At 39.2% G+C, this 13,077-nt stretch overlaps 1 protein-coding gene across 2 annotated transcripts; it reads right to left on the bottom strand.

Moving 5' to 3' along the window:
- Window positions 1–5,982: 5,982 nt before the first annotated feature.
- LOC132978676 (homeobox protein engrailed-1-B-like) lies at window positions 5,983–10,764 on the bottom strand. 2 transcript variants are annotated; one of them, XR_009673974.1, is made up of 3 exons: window positions 10,043–10,764; window positions 6,215–6,634; window positions 5,983–6,180 (listed from the first exon to the last, which is right to left on the bottom strand). XR_009673974.1 is itself a non-coding variant. In XM_061043940.1 (2 exons), exons 1-2 carry the CDS (start codon window positions 10,467–10,469, stop codon window positions 6,315–6,317), a joined length of 747 nt encoding a protein of 248 aa, XP_060899923.1. In that variant the 5' UTR covers window positions 10,470–10,764; the 3' UTR covers window positions 6,196–6,314. The 2 variants fall into 2 exon arrangements, 1 of the variants encoding a protein (XP_060899923.1); XM_061043940.1 differs by lacking the exon at window positions 5,983–6,180 and having other exon boundaries at window positions 6,196–6,634.
- Between the last annotated feature and the right edge of the window lie 2,313 nt (window positions 10,765–13,077).

Genomic DNA, 13,077 nt, shown 5'->3' with positions numbered 1-13,077 from the left:
TGATAAAATGTGTGTGTGTGTGTGTGTGTGTGTGTGTGTTCGTTTGTCTTTTGAAGTGTTTTTAAATGTTTTCCTACATCCACTCTTGAAAATGTCTCAAAACTTTCAGGACAGCCTGCCCCTGAAGTCTTTAGGGAGGACAGGGAGATTCTCAGGAGGCATGAGAAACATTAAATGAATAATGAAGTCGCATTATTTATCAAATTCTTACAGTATCAAATAAACACTCATTACGTTTACGTGCAGTTTAGTGGAGCTTCAGATGTAGCTCTATGATTATACTGTCTTTGTCCAATTAAACGAGCACCGGGGAGAATTCATTTATTAACTGAAGTAAGTGTGATGTGGTGATATGCTGCCTTTAAGTTACTATTGGCTGACTACAAACTGGCCCTACAGTAACCAATGAGTGACATCACTGCGACATGTGTATTTACAGTCTGTTCCTATTATCGATTTGCAGATGTTTTCTAAATATCTGTTATTTGCAGCACAATTAATGTGATTGCGGTTGTCGCTGCTTTTTGCATCACGTTTCTTTCACTTGCAGCATCTCAGTTGTTGCATTTGTTTTTGGACTTTTGCATTTGAATAATATTGTTTCTAAAAATGTGTTGCATGTTTGGCCCAATGTAAGTCATGTTGCCCGTTGCAGTTTACTTGCCCCTGTCTGTCACCATAAGATCTGAACCAAGAAACAATGTCGGGGTTAGAGTATACAACCCCGACAGTATATAAATCTATATTTAGATTGTTTCATCAGAGCCATCAGAAAGCCTCATTGTTTTAGACTGTTTCTCAAATGCAACACATACAGTAACACCTTCCTCCTCCTGCTGTGCACTGATCAGCTGTTCTGTTTGCAGGCTTGTAAGGAAACAACAAATACATCCAAATTGAAAAAAAAAAGATTAGACTCCAAACAGTTTCTCAATAATGAGGCTATGACCAACATCACCTGTGGGTAATAAACTTACTATTAATGAGTACCTCATATAACCCATCTTTAAAAATACTGAACTATCCCTTTAAACGGATAACAGCAGGATTAGTTATGTTTTTAAAATGATGCAGTGTAAAACTTAAAACAGATGTTTAAAAGTGTTACTAATTCATAGAGAATAAAGGAGATAAAAATGTTATTAAAGAGTCCTTCACTCAGACAGTCTGAACGTCTCAGCTATATACTTGCTGCACTGTTCTCACCTGCTGCTCTTAACTCACAGAGATCATTTGACCTTCATCCAGGTTCCACCCCTCATTATCATCCCCCCCCCCCCCCCCGTTTGACTGACAGCCTCACACTGAGCAGAGGGCCCAAACACAGCTTCTGCTCACGTCTAACCACGTCTAACATCCTCAGATCATCAGGTCAGAGAGATCTGAGCTACTGCAACAACAAGAGGAAGAGGTGCAGTCTGTAACTGTGCTGCATTCACTGACACCAGCCTGTGCTGCATTTCACTGACACCAGTCTGTGCTGCATTCACTGACACCAGCCTGTGCTGCATTCACTGACACCAGTCTGTGCTGCATTCACTGACACCAGTCTGTGCTGCATTTCACTGACACCAGTCTGTGCTGCATTCACTGACACCAGTCTGCGGTGGAAATCATTAAAAACGGGCATTATTCTGCAGTGGAAATCACTGCGTGGGCTCAAGGAGCGCTTTCAAAAGCCATTGTCGGTGAACACAATTCACCACTGCATTCACAAGTGAAGCTGAAACTCGACCATGCAGAGAGGAAACCGAATTTAAACCAGATCCAGAAACGCCGCCTCTTTTAGGGGGTGATTCAGGTCACTGAAGATGGACTGAGGCAAAGTGGAAAAACTTTCCTGTGGTCAGACGAGTCAAAATTTACTTTTCTGTTTGGAAATAATGGACACCAGCTTGTTACCCGCGCTCAATTTAAAAGCAAGCATCAGTGATGGTACGGGTGTGCATTAGTGCACATGGCATGGGTAACCTACACATTTAGGAAGGCTCCATTAATGCCAAACCACATTCTGCGTGTATTACAACAGAAGGGCTCCATACTTTAAGAGTCCAGGTGATAAACTGGCCTTCCTGCAGTCCTGACTTGTCACCCATTAAGAAGAATGAAACAAGACTGAGGAGACCCTGAACTGTTGAAGACCTGAAATCCTACATTAAGACAAACGCTTATAAAGTTGATGCAACAGAGCGTTAAACAGGACCCTGACCCCAAAAAAAACGGAACCTTTTGCGGGCATCATCATTCACAAAGTTCCTCCATGTTTTCTTCACTGTCTCTGCTTTAAATCAGAATATTTTAATAAAACCTCCTAAAGACTCGATAAATCAACATAATATAATAATAATAATAATAATAATAATAAATACTCTCCTGTTTATAGAATCTGTCGTGTTCAAAATGAAATTTATAAAATAAAGATGTGAACAATCTGATTTACATTTTGTTTTTTTTTATTCATCATCATCATCATCATCATCAACACCCTGATATAAATTATGTACACAGACCGTTAGCTGCTCAGTATATTAAACATTATAAAGGATATAAAATCAGCTGCTCAGGGACACTTTGTGTGTGTGTCTGTTTGTGTGTGTTAAGGCATATCTGATAAAAAAAAACACAGAAACATAAAAATCTTTCAGACCCGCACAGGCCGCCACATGCTGCGTTCAAACACATCAGAAACTGCAGGGGAAAAAATAATTTAAACTGTTAACAGTCCACATGTTTCATAAATTAAAAAAAAAACAACAACAGCGGGACTGTTTTCTGGAACATTCACGACAACATGACAGTCTTTACAGAGCCGTGCGGGGCCGAGCCGTGCGGGGCTCAGTCCGCAGACTCTCGGATCATAATGAAAGGACGTGTGTGTGTGTGTTTCTGAACGTGTTTTAGGCACAAAGTTTCGAAGTTAAGAGTCCGATTTTTTCTTTATTTTGACAGACATCTTTAGAATCGGAGCTGTCGGCAGACTCGGAGAAAAAAAAACAATAACACAAAACGAACATTTGTTTTCTTTCAGCACAAAAATCAGAATAATTCAAATTCAAATCCTGAATGCGGGGAGAATTTTCTTCTTTGTTTTTAGAAAATCTAAAGAAACAATTCATTACTAAATTCTGTTCACACACATACACACCTTGACACACACACACACAAACACGAACAGCAGCCAATTACAGACTATTCGACATGAACGTGTCTGTACCTCCCACATCTACACACCTGCAGACCTGCGGACAGGGGCGTCTCCAGGATTTATGTCCCCCCATTAAAAGACCTCACATTGGGCCTCCTCCACCACAGCCTCAGCCAGCCTTGAGATATTACTATACCCCATGTTTCCCTGACACAAATGACCCATTAAACGACTCAAATGAAGGATGTCAAAATGGTTCTCCTTCAGTTCTTTTTGGAAGCACACATTTTTGATTATACAACAAAAGTAGGGACCCTTTAAAGTGTGTAAGACAAGAAGTTGCACAAATACACTGTCAACGTAATTGTGCAATTCAGACAATGTGCAGGAATTTGATGCAATTTTTAGTAATTAAAGACAAAAAAATGACCTGATAGTGGTGTCTTCTTTTATTTATAGGTTTTGATGTCTTTTGATTTTTACAATCTTAGTCAGAAAATTCTTCTATCATGACTACGTTAACTTTGTGTTACACCCTAAAAAAAATTATTTTGCAGATTGAATTAAACAAAAACAATGACTTGAACTATGTGCATCATTTAACGTTGAAATCCTTTTTAAGCCTGTAAAAGGTATTTACAGTTATCATTGCTCACTTATTAAGCCAATTTTACCAGACTGTTATGACTTAGCAAGGAGTCAGTCCAACATTTCCTTCCCACGCCCTCGCCTGCAGGTGCCCACACACACACACACACACACACACACACACACACACACACACACACACACACACACACACACTGGAGGCTGTGTATTCAGAATGCAGCAGGTAAATCTTTGGATTTCAGCTTTTCATCATCGATAAAGTTGATCAGACACTTCAGGGCTGCAGAGTGGGTGACCACTGTGTCTCCTCTTCATCACAAATAAATGTGAAGAGTTATTCGTCCATCTGAGCTTTTATCAGTCTGTGTTTGTCCTCCTTTCAGCTGCTCCTCTCGGTCTCTGTGTGTCTGCTGACAACTTCAAATGGGAACACTCTTATTGGTGTTTCGCTTCAAGCAGCAGCTCTCTGTAAACATCCGCTTACATAAAGTCCAGGGCTGCTCTTGACGTGATTCTGACCCCACACTGGACCTGATCACTCTGCACCTCAGACCGTTCACGGGGGCGTGAACCTGCTGTTTCTACACTTTGAGTTTAAAGGCCATCGTTTGTTTTTTTACGACATGTGATCATTTGACGTGTCTCATTTTCAAAATAAAATTTCTGTCTAATCTACTTTTTTTTTTAAACAGAAAACGCCCCTGATTTGTTTTTCAACCACTTTAAAATCTGACATGTACAGAAGCCCTAAGAGGACATGCATCAATACACTTCTCTTTTAAACTCACTTTACCCGTGATAACAAATTCATTTCTCTAGATTTAAGTTGTAGCCAGGGGAAAACCAGCGTTGTTATTCCAAGATAACAAGATATATAATTTGATAATACTGAGAAAACAATTGAAACGTACTTATTATCACGGAAAAAATGAGTAAAATAAGATATATGGATGCGTGTTCTGTTTGGGCTTCTGTACCTGAGAGGCACGTATTGCTCTTTAATTTAAGGCTGAGTTTAACATTTAACATTTGTACGACAGATAATTAAAGTTTTTAGCAGCGGAATCTCAGTGAGTGACTGAGGCCTTTAACTAGAAGCTAACACATGCTAACATCAGGCTACACGCTAACAAGTGACGTGAAGAGGTGTGATGACTTAAACCTGAGAGAGCTCAGTTTACAACAGGTGAACTCTGTGACCATCTGTGAATGACGTCATCATCTACAGCCCTGAGGACACACACACACATACACACAAACACGCAGTCTTAAATATGGACGCTGGTTTCTGAGGAGGTTTTTGTTGCTGCCCCGGGTTCGGTTGTTCAGTGGGGTTTCTGTATGGCAAGCCATTTTAAACATTAAAGTAAACACCATCCTATCACTAATAATATTATATATATCCGTAATAACATTTCTCCTAGTCAAAACTGTAATCTCACTGGTATGAATTGTAATTAAAGATATTCACAATCACATGCCCACTATCCACAATTGTAATATCAAATATCCACAACGTCATTTCTCCTCAGACTAATTACGTCACTTTTACCATCCATATTTCTTGTATTGATTTCTATGTCAGATGTGCAAAGTTAAAAATCATTCCAGATATCCATAATGTAATTTTGAATATCATTAATTACAAATATTAAAACAGTTTGGTTGTTGATATCTGAAATGGGAGTTTTTCCTTGGAAGAAGTCAGATATCTTGATTGTTCATTCTGGATAGTACGGAAGCCCTCTGCGGACACAATCCATACATTTGATTGTACACGTTACCACGTGATGACGAGTCATTTTAGTTTGTTTTCTCGAGACCTCAACTTTTTCATCTCGTTATCTCGAGATAAAGACACTTTTAAAAAGTCGAGATATCTAGAAAATGTAGCATACTCTTTATTAATGTAAAGCAAAGTAATCAAATATATGAATGCATGTCAGCTGAGGGCTTCCGTATAATAGGAAGAATGACGTGTGAAACTGATGCATGAATGGCATAAGTGATTTAGTTACAATATTATTGTGAATGTTGTGATTTTAATTCAGGATAATTAAAACTAATTATGGATAGGCATCTGGAATAATTTTTCATTTTGGGCATCTGACATAAAAAAAAAATACAACTAGAGGTGATTGGTTTATGTGAAATGAGAGTTTTTTCAAGGAAGAACTCTACTATCTCTACTATCTTTTTATCATTTATCATGTAATTTTATCATTTTTCATTGTGGATAGGAAGAATGATGTTGTGGATTTCTGAAATTGAAAGAAAAGCAAAACACATGAATGGTAAAAGTGACGTCATTGACCCTATAGAAAGACTGTCATTGTGGATATCTGAAATGTTCATTCTGATGAGGAAGAACTGACACACAGATATCTCCAATGAATATTCTGTCTACCTATTAAATGTTAAATCTGCTTGTCATACACACACATACACACACACACACACACACACACACACACACACACACACACACACACACACACACACACAGTCTTAAATATGATGCTGGTTCTGAGGAGGTTGATAGGGGTCTTAGTCTGGTTATTTAGTCGCTGTCGGCCTCGTCGTCTCTTGCGCTGGTGGAGTGGTTGTAGAGTCCCTGCTCCATCAGGTGCTGCGCCAGAGCGTTCTTGTTCCCACAAGTCTTCTTGATCTTGGCGCGCTTGTTCTGGAACCAGATCTTAATCTGGGACTCGTTCAGGCCGAGATCCCGGGACAGACTCTGCCTCCGCTGCTCCGTCAGGTACCGGTTCTTCTGGAACTCCGCCTTTAACCGGAGCAGCTGCTCCGCCGTGAAGGCCGTGCGGGGCCGCTTGTCATCCTTGCTTGGAGCCGGGGCCCGCTTTGGTTTCCGGGATCTGGGTCCTGAGGGGGGGGGACAGACATAATAACAGGAACCTGTGAGCTGGTGTTTCGGTTTTAAGAGTGACCATTTGAACTGAGGATCTTTAATCGTCTATGGGCCTAAAACTGAAGACGGAAGGTGTCCGAACACTGTGCCTCTATGTTTATTTTTCTAAATATTTTTCATTAGAGACAAATCGATTAGTCGTTCAGGCTACATTAGTCTATAACGCAGAAATATCAGATGAGTTATTTGATATTATAACAAATAATAACATCTGATGAGTCCTTAATTTAGACATTATTATGAGGAACTAAACAAAGAGGCATTCGTTAGGACACTTCCCGCCTTAAAAATCTGTTGTAACAATGAAAACCAGACACATTAGACTGGAAGTGAACCAGTGAACATGATCCCTCTTTAAACCAGGTCTGACTTTAAATCTCTGAGAGGAAATTTACAGAACCAGAAGATGCGATCAGACGGATGTGGAATAACAGTGGCGTGCTCCTCTGACCACTGCTTTCTAAATATCCTATATTCAAACTGTTTTTATTAAATAAATATTTGGAACTATAAATAATGATATTTATAATGTGGGCTGTAGGCTAAGGCATGTAGAAGTGCACTGTGTGGTGTCTGAGCGCGCTGCTGGTGCCGTCATAAAGAAGCGTCAGGCTCACTGTGGGCACCATGCATGATGATGGACGCAGGCTATAACTCTCTGACCGAGGGTATAAATAAAACTTCTATAGCAACATGGGGGGTGGGCTTCATTGCTTCATTACACAACTGTAAACACTCTCATACTTCATTCCCATAATCCATCAGCTCTGCAGTAAACAAAAATCCTACCTTTAAATAGAAACGTTTAATTTGAACTCCAAATATTTGAGACGTATGGACTACAAGTTATAGACTGATGGCTGGATATTTGCACCATGTAGGCCTATCCTACTGTGCATATAGGTATTGTGCATTATAGCTGAGCAATAGGCCTAGACTAAACTACATCAGCCGATACTGGTTTGTTTGAACTGTGACTTCTAAAAGGTCTTCTGTTTCTTTCACACTACATCTAACCCCTGTGTTATTACCTCTTAATACTCCTTATGTAGATTCACGGTCCTAGAGAAACCACATTTCATTCATCTGTGCACTGTCTCTGTGCAGGCCTTTATGTTTGAAATGACAATAAAGAGAAACTTGACTTGATGTTTTATGGAGAGGTGTTTTTAATATTTGTAGTCGACATATAAAAAGACCTTTCAGGATGCATGAACTATAGGTCTGTAGTTAAAGGGCCTGTAGGAAACTGCAGCTGATTAATAAACGTGAAGTCGAATGATCACCTTTGTGAGAGTGAGCAGACACTGACACACTGCTCTGTGAACATTTCACTCATTGATTGAATATTTATTGATGTATTAATTTAACATCACTGCTCAATAAAAATGTCAGTTAAATGAAGTTTAATCAAAATGATATTTGAACGTTTCCGTCCAGTAGAGAAGTTAATGTCGGCCTTCTGTAAAAACCCTAAATGATAAATGTGACGTGAATAACTCTGAATGAAATCTTCCATTTGATTTTTTATAAACAAACTTTTTTTCTTAATCTAACATTATTATTTTTTAGAATAATCTGTAAGTTTTTATTTCATATTTTAAGAGACGTTTTGTCACTTTAAAAGAGAATATAAAAATATCCTGAGTTGACACAGAAGTCCAGATTTTGAAGGCCGGACGTGATGTGTGCGTCTCTGTGCGTGTGCGTGTGCACGGTGTCTTTATGAAGAGGAGGAAGAGGAGGAGGAGGAGGAGGAGGAAGAGGAGGAGAAGGGTTTTTTTTGGGGTGGGGGTGGGGTTATGATGGAAGATGGGGGGAGTTCGGCGCCTCTTTCCCTCCCTGTTACCATAGAAACTCAAATTTACCCTAAAGAAGAAGTTTCCCATATCCGAAACTATAAACTTTCTAACACTCGGATCTTTTTTTTTTTTTTAAATCAGGATGAAGATGAAAACAGAGAACAGATTAAAAGAGTGAGAGAGCTCCAGTGATGAAGAAGTTAAACACAAGAGAGGAGGCATAAACATCAACATAAAGCCTTTATAACATATAAATGTACATCTTTATAATCATGTTTACACTGTTAATACAGCTAAAAATCTGTGTTTAATAATAGGCCTATTAATAAGCAGTATTGATCTGTATTCTATCAGCTCTGTGTGTAAGTGTGTGTGCGTCTTTGTATGCGGCCTGCAGCTCCTCAAACTTTATTAACAACAATGAAAACTACATTTAGCACGGATTAAACTAAACTCTGTATCTCAAGATTAGAGAACAGGTTATTATCGAGCTCCTCCGCATCATCATGCCTCTTTCATAACATTTAACTAACACATGAATAAGGTTTTTTTTTTTAACAGAGAGCGCATGAACTCATCCTGACAAAGAAAAAGTCCAAGTGCAGCACGAGTTCACTCCTAAAACAACCACACACACACACACACACACACACACACACACACACACACAGACAAAAATCAATTTAATTTCCTGTACTAATATGAATATGTTGATTTGTGTGAGTATGAATAAGTAGGTGTATTTGATCAGAACGAGGCCGCAGCATAAAGAGATGTTTCACGGAATATCCTACTTTTCCCCAGAATCAAACAAACTCGTCATAAGATAAATATGTTCATAAATTACACTTTATTTTGTTGTTTCTGTGAGAATGAAAGAACTTAAAACGAGTTTAATTCGTTACTTTACATCGAATCTTTTTTTTGGGACCCTCTGCTTCACTTTTTGGACACCCCCCCATTGTCAAAAAAAATATGCTAATGAAACATCAACAAAGAAATCTGACGAACAATGGCGTTAAACTTGGTTTTTACTTCAATTCTTCATATTTCAACTCTTTCTTTCACTCATTCTCCAGCCTAACTTTATTTTTGTTTGTTTGTTGTTGTTTTTTTTTGCATTTAAATGATCCACTCTGTGGTCAGTATTAAAAATGTGATTGAATGTTTAAAAGCTGCAGAGTTTGAGACGCCTTGAACTCGGTTCATTTTTAGAGAAAATGTTTCAGAATCTTCTCTCAAGCTGCGTCGATTTAAAAACATGTGCAGAGTTAAAAATGTGACGAATTTCGATAAAACATGATCAGTTATTTGAGTTTTGATGTTGCTATAATCTCTTTGTCAGTAAGTTGATGTGTTTATTTGGGGGGGGGGGTCTTTCAAAGAATAAAAAAATCAGTTTGTTTCTGCAGAATCATATGACGAAACACATTTAAAGATTTAGGAAAACAACATAAAAAAAAGCTCTTTGCTTTTTGTATGAAGCCTCAAACTTGTGATTGTTTCATTGGTTTAATTGTAATTGAATTAAAAAGATCAGAGTGGTAAAGGTTTTCTGACCTGAGGACGGCCGGTCGGAGTACCGGGTACAATAGACCCAGGCCGGCCACAGCATCTGTTTGTCCCCCTGGGTCCTCTCAGCATCCTCCCCGGCCCTCAGCTCCGGCCTGCGGGCCTCACAGTCCGCCTGCTGCTCCTCTGATGACCCCGTGTCCCGGTCCTGGTCCCGGTCCTGGTCCCGATCTTCTACCCGCTGCGCGTTTTTGGAGGACTTTGTCTCTTGTCTCCGTATCAACCGTCCAAGACTGCCCCCCTCCCGGACCACGGTCCCATCCTTCTTCTGCCGGCCGAAGTCGGGCCTCAGGATGTTGTCTATGTAGAAGTTGGTGACCCGGTGGGTCTGCGGAGGTCCGGGAGGCTGAAGTGGGGACGGCCCGGCCCGGTTCGACTCCTCCTGACCTGGGTCAACCCGAGCGTTCACCTCCATCCTGCTGATCCGGATCAGCTGTGCCCCCCTCTCTGTGTCCTCTGTAAAGGTTGATAATCCCACCGTGATAATTTATAAAAGAAAAACCTTCTTTTTTTATTCATAAAAATAAAAATGGCGCTGAGCAGAATAATCCTGAGCTGTTTTTATTCTCTGAAGATGAAAAAAAATCTCCTGTTAAAGTTTGTCCTCGTGCATCCTTTCTAATTATTTCAATAACATATTTTTAAAATAAAATAAAAAACACTTTAATTAAAATAAATGAGTGAGAGCTCTGTCGGGGATGCTGCTCTTATCTAAACTGACTCACAAACCCACGCGCTCATACTTTCACTACACATTTTGTTCTCTTTTCTTATTGGCTGACACACCCTGTGATGACGTAGTACTACGGCTTTTTTAGACACGTGCCTTGGACCAATAGAGCTTCAGAGCTGAGGTCACATGGAGGCTCCCGGAATTCCCTGGAGGCGAAAATTAACCCAATCATCAGTCAGCGTTTGATGCGTTCAGGGACCGCGGATATGAAAACTGACTCACTGACAGAGGCATTTAAAGTCCACGACAACTTAGCCTACTGCTTGTAAATAAAGTCTGCTCCAACATGTTGTAACCAGGCTACATGACAGTGAACGCACCGCACAGGCGCATCAATGTGAACTATTAGATAGCAGACATTAAACAAATCATAATGTTTGACTTCCTTAAAAGAAAGACTCTCGTGTTTCCACAAGCATGTGTCAAAACTAAATAGCAACAAACATTTTATTTGTATTACATTTTAAACTTTAACAATTGAATAGGTTAAGTTTGACAAGTTGATTTTTTTTCCACATAAAGTTTGGTTTTGTTGTCATGATCAGGAGGTTTTGCGTCGGCGCAGTTATCACCAACTCTCAGCAGATTATTATTTTTGTCACTCATTCAGTGCGTGTTTGGGAAGTAGACGCTTTTTTGCACACTGATTGGCTTGGCCCATGCAAGCCGACCCACAGAGACGCTGTTGCGTCGCCTGCAGTTAAGGGAGCATTTAACCCTTTGTGTGTGTTGTCTAAAATCAGACGGTGTCTTTTTGTTTCGTTTGCCCAAGTTTGGCAGGCGCAACAGCCGTGCAGTCCTTTTGTCGGCCCTCTGGTGCTGATCTCAGGTCAGCGATGGATGATCACTCTGCACGCTGACCATGTGATGTTTGACGCTGCTGCACTAGAGGGCGATCTTTATTTTCTTCTTCTTTCTCCCCCCAAAAATGTATAGGCTTAGGTCTAAACCACATTTTAGCATTGTGTTAGCCTACATTCAATAAATTGCTTAAAGGACAAAAAGCTAGGTCTGCGTAAAGAAGCCTATTGTTCTTCTTTTAATCCTCATGTAGCCTGGTTTCTCTTCTTATGTTATTATAATAATAATAATTATTATTATTATTACTTCTAGACACAACAGTGAAGACTGTGCAGAAATTAATATCCAAATAAATTTCCAGTAGCTGACCTTAGCACAGAAAAGAAAAAAAAGGAATATGAGAGTTTAATGATTACATACAGGTTATTTTATTTATTTATTTTTTTACCATTAAGGATCAGATTTTTAAACAAGAAAAAGAACCTAGACCACGTGCAGATCCGCTTAGTTATGATATAATTAAATATCAAATGCATTAATAAATAATAATAAATGAAAGTCATGATAATAAGGCTTCAATTTAAATATAAAAGAGAAGCAAATAACTCAAAAATAGGATCAACCGAGTGCCCCAAAGAAATAAAGAATTTAACCCTGCAGTATTGTAGAATAATAGTTTTATAAATGTTTATTTGTATCGTAGCATAATTAAATTAATTTGATTTGATGAATGTTTGAGCAGGACGCTCCCCGCAGTCTGACCGTGCAGAGCAGCGTGAGTCTGAACACAGTTCCTGTTGTTTATTATCCTCATTATTAAAGTTATATCTAAATAAGAGCTATTCTATTCTTATTTATCATAAACACCAGTAGCCTATCGTCACGTCCGTTTATAACGTGTCTGTAGTTTGTTGATCACAGCGCTTTATAGCAGCACTGCAGGCTGTTATCCTCTGATGCTCTAAATGCATTGACTGATGATTTACATGTCGTTTTATATAATCTATGAGCATCCATATTTCAGAACAGCACACTGCAGGCTCGAGTTTCACACATTACAATCTTCATTCCAATATATTTCCAGACTTTGAAAGTAATTTAAGATGACAAGATCAGCAAGAAAGCAATCAAAGTAAAAACACATAAAAAGTCGAGTTGATAGTTTTGGTCATGTTGCGTCTTGATGACGTAATACCCTACGACCTCGTCAAAATGATCGGTTGGTTATGCAAAAAATAAAAAGTTAGGAGATGTTCGCCTTGAAGCCAAATGTGTTTTTTTTTTTGTTTTTTTTCTAAAGATGCTGTTTGCACTGACTCTTTTTCCTGAAGGACGCCAAAATGCCAAATTTCTCTTGCAGCATGTGGTGTAAATGTCCTGTAGGTTACATTTGGCAGCTGTGATCCAATGAGATTTGAAGCGATTTTTAAAGCCGTTTAATTTAACAAACCAGTATGCTTCCTGTGAGAATGTTCTTCAACCAATGTTC

Source organism: Labrus mixtus, chromosome 8 (assembly GCF_963584025.1).
Source record: "Labrus mixtus chromosome 8, fLabMix1.1, whole genome shotgun sequence".
Classification (NCBI taxonomy): domain Eukaryota; kingdom Metazoa; phylum Chordata; class Actinopteri; order Labriformes; family Labridae; genus Labrus; species Labrus mixtus.
This window is presented reverse-complemented; position numbering and strand designations above follow the sequence as displayed.

Bases quoted from the DNA above. Each gene is read 5' to 3' on its own strand.
- LOC132978676 (XM_061043940.1), bottom strand. From the start codon at position 10,469: ATGGAGGTGAACGCTCGGGTTGACCCAGGTCAGGAGGAGTCGAACCGG. The intron at 6,635-10,042 runs GTCAGAAAACCT...CCCCCCCCTCAG, and splicing joins CTCCGACCGGCCGTCCTCAG to GACCCAGATCCCGGAAACCA.